Below are 17,882 nucleotides of genomic sequence, written 5' to 3' on the forward strand. Positions count from 1 at the left end.
TGCCGCATGTTTAGAAATTCTCAGAGACAGCCCTGCACACAGTACACAGGTAGCAGTGCCCTGTCTCAGCTCCTGGTGCGCACTTTGACTGAAGGTTCAGGCAGCAGACACCTTGTGGTGCCTGCCTTTCCCTTCAGTCACTCGGACGATGCCTTACCCCGTCCGTCCAAGATGAGACCTGAGCAGTGGTCTGAGGCCAGCTGCCTCGGGAGTGGTTTTCCCCCTCTCCTTAGAGATTGTTACCATGCAGCCCCTGGGCATCCCCTGCCTGATGCCAGCTCCTCCTTCCTGAGCCGTCCTTGTGTTTGTGTTGTCAGTGGGACCTGGACCCAGGGCAGTGCTGTGATCTTGTCCCGCTATTTGCTGCTGTTCTTGCCCACTCTCTCTCCCGTGGGAATCCTCCTCTCCTTCTCCCTATGTAAATTCCCACGTACACCTGTCTGCCTATATCCAAGTGTGTATGTCTAACCCGTATCTTAGCTTGTCTGTCTCTCTTCCTACACCTAGTTTAGCAGAGAGATCCTGTCACTTGTCGCCACAGCGCAGGTGATGAGATGGAACACGGGGTGCAGCCCTCAGAGCAGCCACTTCCCCAGCCCCGAGAAGCGCAGCCTGTGGTGTGGATGTCTGAGGAGGGCCTGTCCACCTGCCCTCATTGGGGACTGGCGTGCCCCTGGCTACACCGTGTTCCTTTTGATCTGTTCTAGGCAGGGTCAGAGACACCACACTTTAACTCATTTCACAGCTGTATCGAGGTAGAGCTCACACACACTGCAGCAGGTCCCTGTCTGTGGGCTAGCAGAGTGCATCCAGGAGCCCATTCTGATGGCTTGACTTTCTGGCCCCATTTTATTGGCCTCATCTGCTTGGCTGGGGTCAGGGTGCCTCTCCAGCAGGCTGCCTGTGCCGAACTCAGATGTGTGTGCTGCAGTGTCCTCGCTGGTGGGCAGGAGCTGCCAGTTTCTGCATCACAAACCTGTCCCAAGGGTTGAGGGCGCTGCTGTGTGTGGCCCTGGGCATTGCCTGTTCCAGTCAGAGCTGATGGCCTAGCAGTCACATCACGTCAAAAAGTTGGAGGAGTGGGTGACCCTCTGTCTTACATATAATCTGCATTCATAGGGTGGACCAGCCGCACCCAGTTTGAGGAAACATGGGCCACCCTCCTTGGTGTCCTGGTGACTCAGCCCCTTGTGATGGAGCAGGAGGAGAGCCCACCGGAGGTGAGGTCACATGCAGCCCCATGCATCCTCGGGCTGGCACACCGGCAGCTGTAGCAGCTTGTGACTCGTTAGTGGTGGGTGGAGGAGGGCAGCAAGCTCATTTTTACTGTCTCACCTTATTTTTAAAAGAGTAGCCAGATCATACTTAGACTGATGTTCCAGAGCAGGAGCAGATCTCCCCAAGGCTGGGTGTCCCTCCTGCTTAATCGCAGTGTGTTAGACAGTAGGGATCAGTGAGGTACTATCAGCGTGCAGGTTAGGTCAGAATGGAAAGGCATTTGATGAAAGCTGTGCATGGATTTTACTGTTTTGTGAAGATGTTACCAGGCTTCTCAGTACGTACTGTATTGACGTAATGTTAGTGAACGCCCATGTTAGATAAGGCAAAACCTGAGATGTTAAAAGTCATGGGATGTAAGACCTGATTGGGGCAGGAGGTGTGGGTGGCCTGCAGAAGGGACAGTTCAGAGCCGATGGATGTCAGAGCCATCAGCATGGTCTGCAGTGCCACATGTAGAAGCTAACAGGCTGTCTTCTGCAAAGTTCCTAAAACTCATGAGGCCATTTAAGTAACTCTTAGTTAGAGGTTTGTGCCAGCTGGAGACCTTTCTTTGCACAGTGGACACTTGCCCAGATTTGTTCCAAGTGACCAGTGTGTGGGGGCTGTGGTGGGTGTAGCAGACAAAACAGAAGCCTGGATGGGAAGACATGTTCCACTGTCGCACTCAGGGCTCTTTCCCACAAGGCCAGTGGTCTGAGAGCCACAGACTGGGAGTCAGCATGCAGGTGGGGCACAGGTGGTTGTGGTATCTGGCTGCTCGTGTGACTTGATTACGTGTGGGCTATCCTTCCAGGAAGACACGGAGAGGACCCAGATCAATGTCCTGGCCGTGCAGGCCATCACCTCTCTGGTGCTGAGCGCGATGACTGTGCCCGTGGCTGGCAACCCAGCTGTGAGCTGCTTAGAGCAGCAGCCTCGGAACAAACCCCTGAAAGCTCTCGACACCAGGTTTGCCTGCGTTGCCGTGTGTCTCAGGGCACAGCATGGTGGGACCTGCAAGGTGCCCTTCCACCCCACCCAGGGTGATCACGTGCTTCACCCGGGCCCTTCCCTTTGTTGCTGAAATAAAAAATAAAAACACTGTGTGTGTTCCTGTGCTGCAAGAGTTGCAAATCCAAAAGTGATTTGATGACCAGCGACAATGGAAACAAGGCATGAGGGGGCTCGGGGGCCATCTGACTAGCAGAGCAAGAGCTGGCACACTAACAGAGCGCCTGCCCGAGGCACAGCAGGAATTGCCTGCCAAGGCAGGGTCACTGGTACCATAGGTACCTCTTTCTTCAGGCAGAGCTGGGGGCGGTCCTGGTGTCTTTCCCATTTTAGATTCTGAAGGAACCAAATGTCTAACCTTTGTCCTGGATTCTAGGTTTGGGAGGAAGCTGAGTGTGATCAGAGGAATTGTGGAGCAGGAGATTCAAGCAATGGTGTCGAAGAGGGAGAACATTGCTACCCACCATCTCTACCAAGCCTGGGATCCCGTTCCCTCTCTGTCTCCAGCCACTACAGGTACCTGTTGGGAGGGCTCACTTGTCCTTGGGCCAGGACGCGAATGCGGCCAGCATACTGACAACAGTGATCGGGCAGAAAGACTAAATTATGGTTTTATTTGGAGGCTGTTGACTTAATGTGCTGCCCTAATCCATTTAAATACATGTCTCCCTCAGGACTGGGGAAGTTTTAACCAAGAGTTTTTAACTGTCTTGAGGAAATAAGCCTGGAAGCGAACAGTTAGAAGGGAATGTTGTCAGTTTTTCTTTAACGCACACTTTCCATTGTTGTTGGATGAACAGTATTTTAGGCTTCAGTTTCTGTGATTCCTGGGTTGTTTAGAAGTTGTTAGGTCCTGCAGGTTTCAGCGTCCTGAAAACCTTACCTGGAAGCTTCCATGTGGCCAGGCAGTGTGCGATGCGCCTGGGTGTGAACTAGGTCCCTCAAGGAGCTATGGCCAGTAGGAGAGAAAAGACGAGCATCCCTGTCACAGAGCAGCGGGGCAGCTGCAGGAGCCCAAGGAGAGCACGTGCTTCTGGGGACAGGGCAGTCTCTCGGAAGAGCTGGGGCGGGGGTGGCATCCACCTGAACGAAGTGCAGGCTCATGTGGCTGGACCTGGAAGGTGTGAAAGACGGTGAGGGGTTTGTGGAGAAGATGGGTTGAGTGGGTGCATTGGCCCACACCCTGCCCCTTGTGGGCAGAGCTGGACAGCCTGGCACCGGGGAGGGTCCCAGGAGGTGCTGTCCCCTGCCCTAGTCCTCCAGCCCCCAGAGGCTTCCCTGTGGGCTGCTGCCTTGCCTGCAGCTACCAGCTGACTCTTAGGCTCGTGCAGCTCAGCCCCAGCCGGTTCGGCGGAGCAGGAAGCTGGTGCATCAGGGAGTAAGAGTGATGGTCCCGCACCACTCACTGCCCTGCACCTAACTGCTCTGAAGTGACAGAGAACTTCACAGCCTGCAGTACTCCACGGCTGTGCCTTCCCGTCGGGCTCGTGGCGCCCACGGGCTTGTGGCTCTGACTGTCCTGTCGCCTGCAGGTGCCCTCATCAGCCACGACAAGCTTCTGCTGCAGACCAATCCCGAGCGGGAGCTGGGCAGCATGAGCTACAAGCTCGGCCAGGTAAGTCACACGCCCGTCCCCTAGGTTTGGGCCATTTCGCTTGTTCAGAAGCAAAGTTAAATGCGTTTTAAATTAAATGAAAGGGCTACTTTTACTCGTTTTGTTCACGTTATTTATTCTGAGAGGGGTTTAAGGTGTCTTATGTATTGATAGTGAACACGTGTGTAATCGTGGTGAAACAGTGGGAGTTAGACTTAGGTGAGTACGAAATGGAAGGGCTAGGGTCCTGCCCACCAACCGAGACCTGGGTGGCCCAGCCCCCAGCTCAGAGGGAGGCACAGTCACATCCACCTACTAGGTGGGCACTTCCACTGCCCTTGATCAGAAAAATGGGGGCAGTCATGCACATGACAGGGAGATGGGGGCAGTGTGGCGCATGCTGAGCACTGGCAGCCTCTTGAGCAGCCCTGGGGGCAGGTGGCTGTCAGGAGAGAGTGTGGTCTGTGAGTTGGCGTGGGGGGCAGCATGTCAGGTGGATTTGCTCCTGCCCTGCCTCCCCTGTGGGTTCTCCCCCAGGCTTCCCAGACCCCTCCCCACCCTGCTATCTCCAGAACACACTTCCCCTTCTGTAGGGGTGCTTTTCTTAGCAAGTCATTCAGAAAAGTTGGATTTACCCCCAGTGCCGACCAGTAAGGCAGGGCCAGTCTGGCAGAGTCATCCTGTGTTGTTCCGTTTCTTGCCGGATGGCATTCGGATGCCCCTTGGTAGCCGCAGCGTCGTTTCTTGAGGCTCTTTCCTTCCTCGCCCTCAGCTGCTCCCCTCATTCCAGGTCTTTGGTTTTAAAGGCAGAGCTTTCTGAAGGGCCCTGCCCACCCCCCACCCCCCAGCCTATGGGGCCCTTTACCCAGAACCCACTGGGTCTGAATAGACCCTGCCAGGTGACAGAGTCACTTAGTCCCCAGGACCCTGGGCCACACCTGCAGCCCAGCACCTGAGCCTCAAGGAGCCTTCTGCCCGGCTCCATAGCGTTGACAGTGTGCCCTGTGTCTGCTGAAGGTGTCCATCCACTCGGTGTGGCTGGGGAACAACATCACGCCCCTGAGAGAGGAGGAATGGGGCGAGGAGGAGGAGGAGCCCGATGTCCCTGCACCCTCATCACCACCCACGTCTCCGGTCAACTCCAGGTGCCCATCCGCCTTTTGGTTTAAAGCAATTTGAAGTTTATTAACCGTTTGGGATGCTCTTAGATGAACCTCCATGCTGTGTGCATGGGGAGTGACCCGTCTCCCATGCTCTGCAGGAAACACCGGGCCGGGGTTGACATCCACTCCTGTTCGCAGTTCTTACTTGAATTGTACAGTCGCTGGATCCTGCCGTCAAGCTCTGCCCGAAGGACACCTGTCATCCTAATCAGTGAAGTGGTTCGATCTGTAAGTTTTTCCCACCCGTCCCCTCATGAGCTCACACACAGGGCTCGTACAGGTGTACATCTGTACACACACACACACACACCATTCCCTCATGCACACACACAGGGCTCGTACAGGTACCTATGTGTACACACACACACTGTTCCTTCATGTGCACACACGCAGGGCTCAGACAGGTATACATGTGTACACACAGACACACACACACTGTCTCCTCATGTGCACACTCAGGGCTTGTACAGGTATACACGTGTACACACACATACACCACACAGAGTTCGTCGTCTCCGGGAATCTGTGAAGGAACTGTTGGAGACATGGGACTATAACTCCATTTCTCCTGTGGAGGAAGAGCTTTCTACACACCCAGTCCATGGTGGGCTGAGACTCTCTCCAGCACCGTGGGCATGTCAGGAACACGTCCCGCTGCTGCAGGTGCTCTAAAGGCTCCCCTTCCTTGTGCATAAATGACTCCCTGGGGGCCTGGGACTCAGCCCAACAGACCCCCGTGAGAAGCAGGACTTGGAGTTCTTGTTCTCAGACTGCTGGTCTCAGGACTCGTTTACAGTCTTCAGATTAGAGGGGACTCTAGAGAGCCTTTGTCACATGGGTTATGTGGCACGGTATTTTCAGAACTTGAAATTAAATCTGAAGGTTTTTTTAATCCTCACTTGATGACATACTTTTGGGGGGAGACAGAGAGAGAGAAACATCAATGTGAGAGAAATATTGATCAGTTGCTTCCTGTATGTGCCCTGATCAGGGATCAAACTCACAACCTGGGTATGTGCCTTGACTGGGAATTGAACCCATGACTTTTCAGTGCCCAGGATGATGCTCCAACCAACTGAGCCACACCAGCCAGGACAAATCTAAGAGGTTTAAAAACAGTTACTAAGTGCTGGCTCACCATCTCTACCACCATCCGGGGCTGTTCAGAGCCCGACCCCGATGCCGTGGGAAGGGCCTGGGATGTTTTGGAACAGAGCAGATGTAGGGCTTGTCCGAGGTAGCCGCTGCGGAACATGTTCCTGTGCAGGTGGAGGCTGCGTCCCAGCTCAGCCCAGTCTGCAGCGTGTACAACGCAGGCACCAGTAAGTCCGTGTTGCTGACCAGCTGCTCTTCACAATATGTTTGCACTGCACTTTAGGTCTCGGGTGTTTACTGATTTCTTTTCCCAGTCAGGGCATGTGGCTTCCTGGTCTGTTGTCCCTTGGCTGTGAGAATGTGCAATTTGGATGCATTGCTCACTTTCCTGATAGCAGGACTCTCCCCCTTCCTGTCCGAATGTTCTCTCTCCAGCTCCTCGTGGTCTCGGACTTGTTCACTGAGCGCAACCAGTTTGAGATGATGTATCAGACGCTGACTGAGCTGCGTAGGGTGCACCCCTCAGAAGATGAGATTCTCTTGCAGTACCTGGTGCCTGCCACCTGCAAGGCGGCTGCTGTCCTCGGCATGGTGAGCAAGGGGTGGTGCGGGGCCGCTGGGTGGGGCCCAAATGTGTGGGTGCAGCATCAGCCTTGGAAAGTTCACCCTGAATGTCCACAGCAAGTGTGAGATGCTGGGGGCTCTGTTTACTTTGGGGCTTCTCCATAGGTGTCCGAGAAGTGTGCTTGGGGGGTGAGCCCCACTTTGTTAGGTCGTCACAGTGGCTCATGCCCGGGAGCTGGGGTGTGCGGTGCAGGTGGTGGAGCTGGGATTGCCTCCTCCAGTCACTCTGTAGCTCCCCCACACCTCTCCTGTGGTGTGCTGAGCACCCCGTGCTACCTGTTGACAGGGCTTCTCTTCTGGGGACTGTGTTTCACAGTCTCCCTGCATTTCTACCCTGGAGTGTGGGTGTTACAGTCCCTTTTACCTCGAGGGCAGATGGCCTTCTGTGGAGCTCCTCCTGTTCTGCCTCTAGTTGATGAGGACTCAGCCGGCCACACCCACTTTCTGTGCGGCCATCACCACACAGTGTTGGGGGAAAGCCCTAAAAATCTAAATTCAGGATGGATTCCAAAAAACTGACACGTGGCCTTACTCAAATTCATGAGAGCTTTAGTAGGGGAGACTTACATACACGGGCAAAGCAGCTGCCCCAGTGGTGGCTGGGAATTATCCACAGCCTCCCAGGACAGGGCCCCTTCTCATAGGGGTTAGTACTAAAACCACCAGAGAGGACAGTGCACTCCCAAGTTGACAGGCAGCATCAGGCCCTTATCACACTCCAGACCAGTGATGGGGAACCTTTCTTCTGCCAAGGGCCATTTGGATATTTATAGCACCACTCACAGGCCATATGAAATTATCAACTTAAAAATTACCTATGAAAAAAGCTCCTGGGTTTATTGAATTTCAAGTGCCAACTGTGGTTGTGTTGGCAGGGTCAGACCAAAGGATTTCACAGGCTGTATGCGGCCTGTGGGCTGGACATTCCCCACCCCTGCTCTATACATTCATTAACCTCCTCACTGGGGCCTGGTGTTCATCTGTGGACGGCTTTCTGGGTAGTCAACCAAGCTGAGGCCTCAGGGAGTCAAACAGTCACAGAGGGCTAAACAGAGCCCAATGTTTCCCAGGTGCCTTTGCTGCTGGAGACATATTGCATCTTTGAGTAAGTCCCCTACACATGGTATCTACTAAACAGACATCACACAGACATGGGAAGGTGGGCCCTCTGTGTTGGAGCATGTTCAAGAATATTAGGTCTACCCAGCCGGCGTGGCTCAGTGGTTGAGCATCGACCTATGACCCAGGAGTTCATGGTTTGATTTTCCGTCAGGGCACATGCCCAGGTTGCGGGCTCGATCCCCAGTGAGGGGCGTGCAGGAGGCAGCTGATCAATGACTCTCATCATTGATGTTTCTCTCTCTCTCCCTCACCCTCCCTCTCTCTGAAATCAATAAAAAATAAATAAATAAAAAGATCAGCTTTGCTGTTAGAAAAAAGTAGCTCTACTGCACAGAGCCCCCGCGGGCATCTGCTCGCCCTCACCACGTGGCGGAGCCCATAACTGCAGTGTTCCCGTTTCCGCCCCTGGTGGCAGAGACCCTCACTCCACATGAGCTGCTGCGTGTGCTGTGCACAGGAGCCGTGGGCAAGTGGTGTAGCTGGGCCTGCCCTGACCCATCCCCCACGTGCATGTGTGGGTCCCATCTGTCCTAACAGCGGCAGGTTGCCACGGCAGCAACCAGTAGCATTTGTGGAGCCCTCTTCACAGTATGCCCAAGGTGAGCGGATGTGGAGACCAGGGTGTTGGCCAGCTTGCTCCAGGTCATAGAGGACAAGGCAGAGGTGGGTGTGAGCCCACTCAGGGCCTGACTGCTTCCCCACAGGATTCGTACCCTCAAGCCCAGGCTCAAAGCAGGTATCCACCCTGGGTGACCTGCCCCAGCGCCCCCTCCAGGAACAGACAGTGGCCTGTTGGCTCCTTCAGCGGGTCAGCTCTTCAAAGCCTGTGCCCTCTGGGTGTTGGGAGCCCGTGTAGTGGCAGCTACACTTGAAAGGCCCTTTGTCTTTATGGAACTTTGAGCTGCTGGGTACATTTCCATTGTAATTATGTTTTTGTGCTCAGGCCCAGGACCCCTAGGCAAATGTTGTGTTGTCAGTAAATCAAATAAGTGGTAATTGTTTCTGAAGAGGATCCTAGGGCCAGATGATGCACTGGGGACTCCTCCCTGCTGTGCGCAGGGGCTTGCCCTCCAGACAGTCCTTGTGGGGGGCCTGTGCACAGGGCTGGCATCCACCTCTGGGCTTGTCTTTTCCTCCTGAGGCATCTGCCCCCCTCCCTGGCCCCTGGTGGTGTTTTCGGAGCTAGGGCCCTGGAGCACCGGTTGGAGCAGTCTCTCAGAGGTGTCTGGCAGTCTGGGTGCAGGAGGAGGAGAGAAGAAAGTCCCGGTCACTCGGGAGGCAGGGACGCAGGGCTCTGTGGGGGCTGCACTGACAGCCTCCTGGTGCTTTTGAGGAACCTGCAGGACTCCGCCAGCAGGGATCGCCTTCACCAGGGGATGGTCTGTGAACCCTGCCATGGCCGCCCCTCCACATGTGCTTTCTGTGGGGTCTTCTCTCAGGTGGAGAGCACAGCGCTCAGTATGTAGGTTCCTACCTAACGCGTACGTTTAGGATGCCAAGTGAAACTGTCAAGCTTGTATAGACGACGGTCAGGGCCCCAAGACCACTCGGGTTTATGCTGGGGCACCCGCAAGGCTTGCCTGTACTCAGCTGTGATTTACCACAGTGACAGGACACAAAGCAAACTCAGTGAGGGGACAGGGCGCACGGGCCAAGTCCACAGGAGACCAGGCTCGGCTCCCAGGACTCTTCCGGAGTCCCATGGAGAATGCTCAGGTCCTGAGTAGTGCACGTGACAACACATTGGAGAGCTGTCCTCAGGGAGGCCCCTCAGAGATCAGAGCCAGGCTTTCACTGGGGGGCTGGTCCCACAAGCCCCTGCCTGGCACGTCCCAAACTCCAGGCCCCAGGACGAGGGGAGTCAGCTCACACAGGCGAGGCCCAGGCTGCTGCTGTCCTCGGAGCTGGGCCACTCCCGACACCAGGGTCCTCCCAGAGCTCGGTGGTCAGGCCTGAGGTGAGCCCCTTTCTGGCTGCTTCCGTCTCGCCCTGGGTCTAGCCTCTGCTTCTGCCTGTGCCCTAGGACAAGGCTGTGGCCGAGCCGGTCAGCCGGTTGCTGGAGAGCACGCTCAGGAGCAGCCACCTGCCCAGCAAGATTGGGGCTCTGCACGGCGTCCTCTACGTGCTGGAGTGCGACCTCCTGGACGACACCGCGAAGCAGCTCATCCCAGTTGTCAGTGACTATCTCCTCTCCAACCTCAAAGGCATAGCCCAGTGAGTGGGCGCTGGTGGGCGGGTGCTAAGTGGGCTGTGAGAAGAGAGGCTACACATTTCAACGTGCACATTGACCCTGGCCTGATACAGTGGGGACCCAGGGAGCACCCTTCCCGTGGGGACCGTAGGTGGGGTCTCCGAGGCGCCAGGAGACGGCGCGTGGTCAGGTGGAGCCTGCGTGTGGCTGAGCCGGCTGCCTGTGTTGCAGCTGCGTGAACCTTCATAGCCAGCAGCACGTGCTGGTGATGTGCGCCACTGCCTTCTACCTGATCGAGAACTACCCCCTGGACGTAGGGCCGGACTTCTCCGCCTCCATCATCCAGGTAAGCAGTCCTGGGGGGCGTCCCTTTGGGGGATGGTACCCCTGGGGGACGGGCCCAAAATGGTGCTTTGACTTGGACGTCATGTTCTCGCACAGATGTGTGGGGTGATGCTGTCCGGAAGTGAGGAGTCCACACCGTCCACCATCTACCACTGTGTCCTGAGGGGCCTAGAGCGCCTCCTGCTGTCCGAGCAGCTCTCCCGTCTGGACGCAGAGTCCCTGGTCAAGCTCAGTGTGGACAGAGTGAATGTGCACAGCCCGCACCGGGCCGTGGCGGCCCTGGGCCTGATGCTCACCTGCATGTACACAGGTGAGCTCCAGTGCCGGGGGCTGGCTCAGGCCCACCTGTGTTCGGCTCTGCTTATGGGTCTGCAGCCGCTGCTTCACGGGATGTGGACCACAGGTCCCCTCAGTTCTCGAGGACATTCTGGAGCCTCGTCTCATGGATTGCTGTACAGGTGTCAGACATGCCTGGGGAACTGACCGCTATTGACTGACCACTGCGCCTGGTGCAGCTGGCTGGGTTGGGCCTTGGGCTGCCACGGCTTCCTCACCTGGTCTCAGATCATCTCCAGGATTCACTGAACTCCTGTGTGAGTTCGGGGCCCTGTCTGCAAAGCCTGTCCCATCTTACAGCTTTAGTAACAATGCTGAGTGGCTCTCATTTCAGGAAAGGAGAAGATCAGTCCGGGCAGGACCTCAGACCCCAGCCCTGCCACCCCCGACAGCGAGTCTGTGATCGTGGCCATGGAACGTGTGTCTGTCCTTTTTGACAGGTAAGAAGTGAAGCCCACCTTTGCCCAAGCCGCCTGGACCTACGCCAGAGCAGCTGCCTTCACATGCATCTGCTGTCCCCTCAGCCCCCCTGCTTCCTGCTCATGTCCCAAATAAGCACGTGTTTGCTCAGGGCTCTGGGAGAGGGCAGTCCTTGGACCCTGGCAGCCTGCCCACCTCTCCCGGAGGTGGGGCACACAGCAGTGTGGGTGTCATGAGGGGCACATCAGCGAGATCGGTGGAGGGCTGGGCTAGGGCCCTGAGCAGTGGTGGGAACATCCACCAGAACTCGCTGCCTCTGGGAAAGGAGCCCCAGCCCCAGAAGGCTCAGTACCACCAGGACCCTAGGGCAGCACCACCTCAAACAGCTTCGGGAAGAGTGTTCGGTAGACCCGGGGGAGGTTAGAGAACAAGCACACGCCTCTCTGAGTGGGACTGAGCCCTGCCTCCCTACACTGTGCGCCGGGGACCAGGATCCGCTCCGCTTGCCAGTTGTGGAAAATGGGCTCTATGCCTTGTTGGGCTTTTTCTGTGGGACAGGGACCCGAGTTTTGCTCCAGGCCTCAGTCCAGGGGACATGATGTGTGTGGCCTTGGGGAGGCCAGTTCTGCCCTGCTTGGCCGTCACTTGGTCAGCTCGGTCAGCGGGACGCCATGTGGATTTTCACAAGCATACCCTGGGCCAGACTCCCTGTGTCCGCTCTGGCCAGATGAGGTGTTCCCGGTGATAGGCAGGGGCCATGTTCAGGTCCCTGCCTTCCTGAGGCTTCCATCCCAGTGTCCCCAAGGGAGACATTTCAGCAGGTGCAGTGCGGGCACTCAGTCCAGGTGGGGACACTGGCTGGCGGGAGATGTCAGGTGTGAGTGCTGGGTCCCCGCTGGTGTTTGCAGGTGGGTGATGCGGGCACGCCTGGAAGGAGGTACCGGCCCTCTGGGGTACCCCACTAGGGTAGCCTGACAGCTGTCTCCCAACATCCAGTATGATGCCACTTGGGTGCAGGTTGTTGGGTCCGTCAGGGAGGAGCCAGCAGGAATGCAAATGGGTCCTGGTTAGGTGAGGAGAAGGGTCCCTGCTGACTACAGTGCTAGCGTCAGAACGTGGCAGGGAGAGTCCCCGTGGCTGGGAGCGCTTGCACGTGGAGGGAAGCAAAAGGTCACAGGGACGTGTTCTCATTGTGAGTGTTCAGATCTACTACAGGCCCATGACCCAAACCATTTCTGTTCAATACTGCACATGGCCTTACACCCCTTTTTGGATTGTTGGCCCCACGTGGGAGGGGATCCCCAAACCTGGGCGCTTGTCTGCGGGTCATCGGTGAGGTCCCCAGTTAATATTTTAAGTGCCCCCCTGGTGACCCGTGTGGAAAGCCCCTGAAGGTCCCAGCAGGGCCAGGGAGGGCTCTGGGGCAGGGTTCTGACTGTCCCCTCCTTTCAGGATCAGGAAGGGGTTTCCCTGTGAGGCCCGAGTTGTGGCGCGGATCCTCCCTCAGTTTTTAGATGATTTCTTCCCGCCCCAAGACGTCATGAACAAAGTCATCGGAGAGTTTCTGTCCAACCAGCAGCCCTACCCGCAGTTCATGGCCACCGTGGTGTACAAGGTGAGGGCGGGCCGGGAGCCCCTGAGCCGGCGATCTAGCTTCAGAGCCTGGGTGCCGCTCGCCACCTGGACCTGCTGCCCTGTGGATTTGCCAGTGGCCTGGTTCCTCCCCCTGAAACCAGCACTCTCGGTGTGTGAAAGGGTGTGTCTCCCTCCCGGGCCCTGCCCCTGACTCTGGGCCTCCCCCCAGGTGTTCCAGACCTTGCACAGCACGGGACAGGCACCCATGGTCCGGGACTGGGTCATGCTGTCGCTCTCCAACTTCACGCAGAGGACACCCGTGGCCATGGCCATGTGGAGCCTCTCCTGCTTCTTTGTCAGCGCGTCCACCAGCCCTTGGGTCTCCGCCATGTATCCTTCCTGGGGCCAGGGAGCAGCCCTGCCTCCCACTTACCTACCGCTCTGTCACCGTCTGGGTTGCGAACGTTTCCCCCTAACCTGCCCGAGCCCCAGGTGTCAGGGTGACGTTTACCTTAAGCCCCAGGAGAGCGAGATGTTGACCAGGAAACAGCAGTGTGCTGGAGAGGAGAGGCGGGGCCGGGGGAGGGCGGTCCCTGCGGACCCTCCCTGTGCACTGGGCTTGTCAGACGCTGCTTCTCATTGTCCTCTGTCACTGTCCCCGTGTCATCCCCTCGGGTAGAGGCAGAAGAAAAGATCCAGTTCCCGCCCCAAAAGGGGGAGTTCCACAGAGCCTCTGAGCAGACAGCTGTCCCGGCACTGACAGCAGGCCTCGCCCAGCGTGCCTGGGAGGCCTGGGGAGGCGGCCATGGCTCTGCCCTCACTCCCTGGGAGCAGGGGTAGCCGGAGTACCAGCCGCCTGCGCCGTGTGGGGAGCCAGGCCAGGTAAGTGCTGCCAAGGAGAGTGTCCTCCCTGAGGGGCTCCGGCTTCCTCAGCCAGCTCTGCCCTCCCCCCCCCACTGGGCAGAGCTGCTTTCCAGCCGGACAGAGGCAGTGTTCGGAGTCATCGTGGACTGTGCTGTAGGAGATGAGGTGGGAGGCAGCTGCTGTGGTAGATGTGGCCCAGGTCACTCCGTCCTGCTCTGGTTGGCTCCAGGAACTTCTGGGCCCTTTGTTGACCTGTGTGGGGCGTCACTCACTCGCACCTTGCTCCTTAACGCCTCTGCAGCCTTCCCCACGTTATCAGCAGGATGGGCAAGCTGGAACACGTGGACATTAACCTTTTCTGCCTGGTGGCCACGGACTTTTACAAACACCAGATAGAGGAGGAGCTGGACCGCCGGGCCTTTCAGTCAGTGTTCGAGGTGGTTGCGGCCCCAGGAAACCCGTATCAGCGACTGCTGGCCTGTTTGCGGAACATCCACAAGGTCGCCACGTGCTGAGCACCACAGGCAGCACAGGCGGTGTGGGTCTCTGCCGGCATGCACAGGCTTGCTCCGGCAGTGAGGCTGTGTGCAGGGGCTGCAGCAGATGTGGGGCTGAGCCTGAGTCCTTGCGGAAGCTCAGCAGCTGCGTGGCTGGCCCTCCGTGTAGCTCGTGTTAATGCCAGTTAACGGTGTGCACCTTCCTTCCAATGTCACGTGGTCCTTACGGCCAGGCTACAGCTGCTCTTGTGTCTGGGACATGAGTCCTCTGCTCTTGCAGGTTGGCATTAGCCCCCTCTATGTCTCACAGGCAGAGGGTGACACCCCCAGCGTGGCACAGGGAGCCTGGGGCCGTGTCCTGCTCCTGGCAGGCATGTGGAGGGTGGCGGGGAACAAGAGGTCCAGCGCCATGCTTCCCTTTCTCTGTTCTCTTCTCAGGATTTAAAGTTTAATTCTATCAGTAAAGAGATTAATTTTAAGGTACCTTTCTATCCAGTGTAAAGTCTGTGCTGCACGCCACAGCCCTGTGGAGGCGACGGGGCCCGTCCTCCCCATACCACTCACTCTGTCCTGCAGTCTCTCATCTGGCTCCTCAGCACGCCCGCGGTGTCCGTGGCACACTCCCCATTCTCCTGCAGCCACATTAACTAGAGTGTGATGCATGTCAGCTGCAGACGCCTGTGTCTGGGCTCCGTCCGGCCCTCTCTGAGGGTTCAGCATGCCCTCTCCGGCACCGTGTGGGAGGATCCTCTGCACACCTCCCACAGCGCCTCTTCTTGAGGCACCTCCGGTGAGGGGTGGCCTCCGGCCTGAGCTTCCCTGGGGCCCTCCTGCATGCTGGGGCAGGCATGTGCCCGGCCCACCTGTCCCACAGATGTAACAGGTACATGTGTCTGCCCCCCTCTTGGCCGAGAACAAAGCCTGGTGTCTTGACAACTGGTAGAGAGACCCAAGCACCTCCTTAGCCCCTCTCCCACCAGCCTATGAGTCGGCCCCTCAGCCCAGGAGCACCTGGTCTGTGCTCAGGTGATGGGCTCTCCCGAAAGGGGCAGGGGTGAGACGGAGGGCAGTGACTGGCCCGGCCGTGGCGCCTCAAGACTGTTGCCTCTACCCTGGCCCAGGCCCTTGGACTAGGTTTCTGTTTTCAAGCCCAAAGTAGCCAAAATATCAATGCAAGTGAGGCCTGGAGAGTGGAGCCAACCCTGCCCAGGAACCCAGAGTACTTGGGGGTGGGGCTCTGCCTGCTCTCATTCCAAGAGGTCCCCCCCCACACCGGGTGCTCTGCCTCCCCATTCTCCAGAGGTCAGCTGGCCATTTGGCCATGGACTCGAGTGCAGCCAGGGTTCGAGGTGTTTCGTGGTAAGTGGAGGTGATTTTGAAGCTGCTTTTGGATGTCTGCAAGGAGGAGGAGTCTTCTGGTCCACTCTCCTCACGTTGTGTGAGGGCCTGACGCCTCACCGCCGTGCTCACAGCCAGCGGTTCGGGGACAGCTGGGGTGCAGGGTTTGCCTCTGTGGGCCCCTCAGAGCAGTGCTTGGCTTTTCCCGCAGCCCCAGCAGAGCCCTGGCTGAGGTGGGTGTGACAGGAGTGGCCAGGCGTCTGAGCAGGCCCTTTGGGGGCTCTGCTGAGTTTTAAGGAGAGGTGGGCCAGTCATCTCCTCCCTTGCTCACTGGGCTCCTGTTTCTCGCCCTGGCTTTTCCTATGAAAAGCCTGCTGGACTGTTTGAGAACACGGGACATTCTCAGAACTGGCTGCCCCGGCTGCCCCGCCTGCCCCTGTGACTTAGCAGCTCTGAGGTGGCTGCGTTGCAGGCCGGTGTCGTTCTTGGTTAGGTTTTTACATTTGTAGGAAAGAACAGTTGAATGTAGGATTTGGGACCATTCCCCTCAGGGTTCATGCTACTGGGCTCAGCCGGAAGGCAATCGGCCTTTCCTTGGCTACGAGGTGATCTGAACAGCCCGTTAGTTCTTCACACGGGGCTTGGAGCCCAGCGCTGGCCGCAGGTGTGGCCAGACGTGCCTGTGTGCTCTGGGGACGGCCGTGTGTTCTCGAGTGGAGGGTAAGCTTTGTGCACACGTCTTTAATTACATGTACATCTCAAGATGCAAACGTGTAAGGCTCCAGGAACGGCCAGTCAGTTCATGTAGAAGTTGACTTTCCTTAGACTTGCGACCTGGAGTCGCTGCCTGACCAGGACGACGGGGACTGGGGCCAAGGGGGGGTGGTCCTAGCTCATTAAAACCCCCTGAGAAAATAGTCCCCTCGTCAGCTCTGCCAAAGGGATGAGGTTCTTTAAAGTCTATGGCAGGCACCAATCATACTATCAAATTTTCTTGAAAATACCGTTAACTTGATGGTCAGGTTTGTGTTGGGGTTGTTTTGCTTTTCTGCCAGTAATGTCGGAAGATTTGGACGGCACCAGGGTAGGCTTGTCTGCGGCGCACTGAAGTGAGTCTTCTCAGAAACGTGCCAGTCCCGCCCACCGCCGGCCCCGCCAGGTAGCTGTGTCCCCCCAGGACAGAAGAGTGATGCTGAAACACCTCGGGACACCCAGAATGTAGCATCAGCAGGCCCTGCACCCCGAGCCCCCCCAGTAGCAGACACCCCTCACTGCTGGGTTTGTTTTCGAGCCCTCGAGGCCACGGGCGGGCAGTCCTGTGGAGCTGGAGTGAGCAGGCTGGGTCTGTGGGTGGCACGCTGAACAGCAGTAGGAGCTCGGCGCTGTGCCGTTGGCGCTCTATGATCTGGGGGAGTGGAACCAGCTTCCTCTCAGTACCGCGAGCTGCTTTCCTTGCCTGTGCCCTCACCTGGGCTTTTTTTGTTTGTTTGTTTTAAATTTTTATTTTTGTTTAAAGTATTACAGATGTCCCTTTTTCTCCCCAATGACCCGTTCTCCTCCCGTTCTTCCCCCTCCCCATCACTTGGGCTTTTTTGCCTCCCTCTGCGGTGAGGGCTCGTGGCTGCCGGCCTGGGTGAGGGGAGTTGTTCCATCTGGGGGTGATGGGCATTGCCTCCGGGGCTGGCTCATGTGCATCCTCGGCAGGGAGGGACCTGCTTAGGTGGCAGTGACAGCTGAAGGTGGCCTGGATGATTCTGGGGCCATGCTCCCCCCTCTGCCAGCCTGTCCCTTCCTAATGCAGGGGAAGGAACTTCCCCCGGATGCTCCAGGACGCATCTGGCCCTGGACAGCTGCTGCTGTCCCTGTTGCACACTGTGGCCACCCCAGCCGTCACGAGTCTGCCAGGTGGTTTGGTTCTGGGCTCTTTGGGGCTGTGGCAGAGCGGCTGTCGGGGGTCCGAGCCCGCACTGGGGGCCTGCAGAGCTGGGATGGGCGCGTCCTGGAGCCTGACCCAGACCTGACTGCTTTTAGGAGGGGAGGGGAGGACTGACCTGAGATGTATATTTAACTTTTTGAAACTGCTGCAAACATTGTACATCTGAATTAAAGGAAAAATTACACCCTGAACTTGCGAGGCTGCTTTGCTTCTGGGAAAACCCAGACTCTACGAGCAGAGGCTGTGCCGCACGAGCACGGGTCCGGTGCCTCGGAGGGAGAGCGCGTCTGGGCGAGTATGTGGCCACTGACCCCAGCACGGTGGTCCTCTGCCCAGCAGATCCTGGCCACCGATGGCAGGCTGGTTAAGTGACGTGATGCAGTCACATGGGGCCACGTGTTTCAGCACTGAATCTGCTTCCACGTTGGCTCAGGATGTGCAGGAGCCGGGCCGGGACTGCAGTGCACATGTGGGGCCAGGACCTGGCTTCCAAGCCCACCTCGGCCTTGCT

At 57.5% G+C, this 17,882-nt stretch overlaps 1 protein-coding gene across 4 annotated transcripts in view; it reads left to right on the plus strand.

Annotated features, from left to right (window-relative positions):
- Positions 1 to 17,560, plus strand: part of HTT (huntingtin) — a 96,263-nt gene extending 78,703 nt beyond the window's left edge. For all 4 annotated transcript variants that reach the window (XM_081122771.1, XM_081122773.1, XM_081122772.1 and 1 more), the window contains 14 exons: positions 1,120 to 1,220; positions 2,075 to 2,229; positions 2,648 to 2,787; positions 3,804 to 3,886; positions 4,883 to 5,010; positions 5,127 to 5,256; positions 6,559 to 6,714; positions 9,893 to 10,083; positions 10,292 to 10,406; positions 10,502 to 10,715; positions 11,076 to 11,181; positions 12,614 to 12,776; positions 12,966 to 13,126; positions 13,902 to 17,560. In XM_081122771.1, coding sequence (XP_080978897.1) covers positions 1,120 to 1,220; positions 2,075 to 2,229; positions 2,648 to 2,787; positions 3,804 to 3,886; positions 4,883 to 5,010; positions 5,127 to 5,256; positions 6,559 to 6,714; positions 9,893 to 10,083; positions 10,292 to 10,406; positions 10,502 to 10,715; positions 11,076 to 11,181; positions 12,614 to 12,776; positions 12,966 to 13,126; positions 13,902 to 14,115 — 2,057 coding nt within the window. In that variant the 3' untranslated portion in view covers positions 14,116 to 17,560. The remainder of the gene's footprint in view (positions 1 to 1,119; positions 1,221 to 2,074; positions 2,230 to 2,647; positions 2,788 to 3,803; positions 3,887 to 4,882; positions 5,011 to 5,126; positions 5,257 to 6,558; positions 6,715 to 9,892; positions 10,084 to 10,291; positions 10,407 to 10,501; positions 10,716 to 11,075; positions 11,182 to 12,613; positions 12,777 to 12,965; positions 13,127 to 13,901) is intronic.
- The last annotated feature ends 322 nt before the right edge of the window (positions 17,561 to 17,882 follow it).

This window comes from Miniopterus schreibersii, assembly GCF_964146895.1.
Source record: "Miniopterus schreibersii genome assembly, chromosome: 1".
In the NCBI taxonomy this organism is placed as follows: Eukaryota; Metazoa; Chordata; class Mammalia; order Chiroptera; family Miniopteridae; genus Miniopterus; species Miniopterus schreibersii.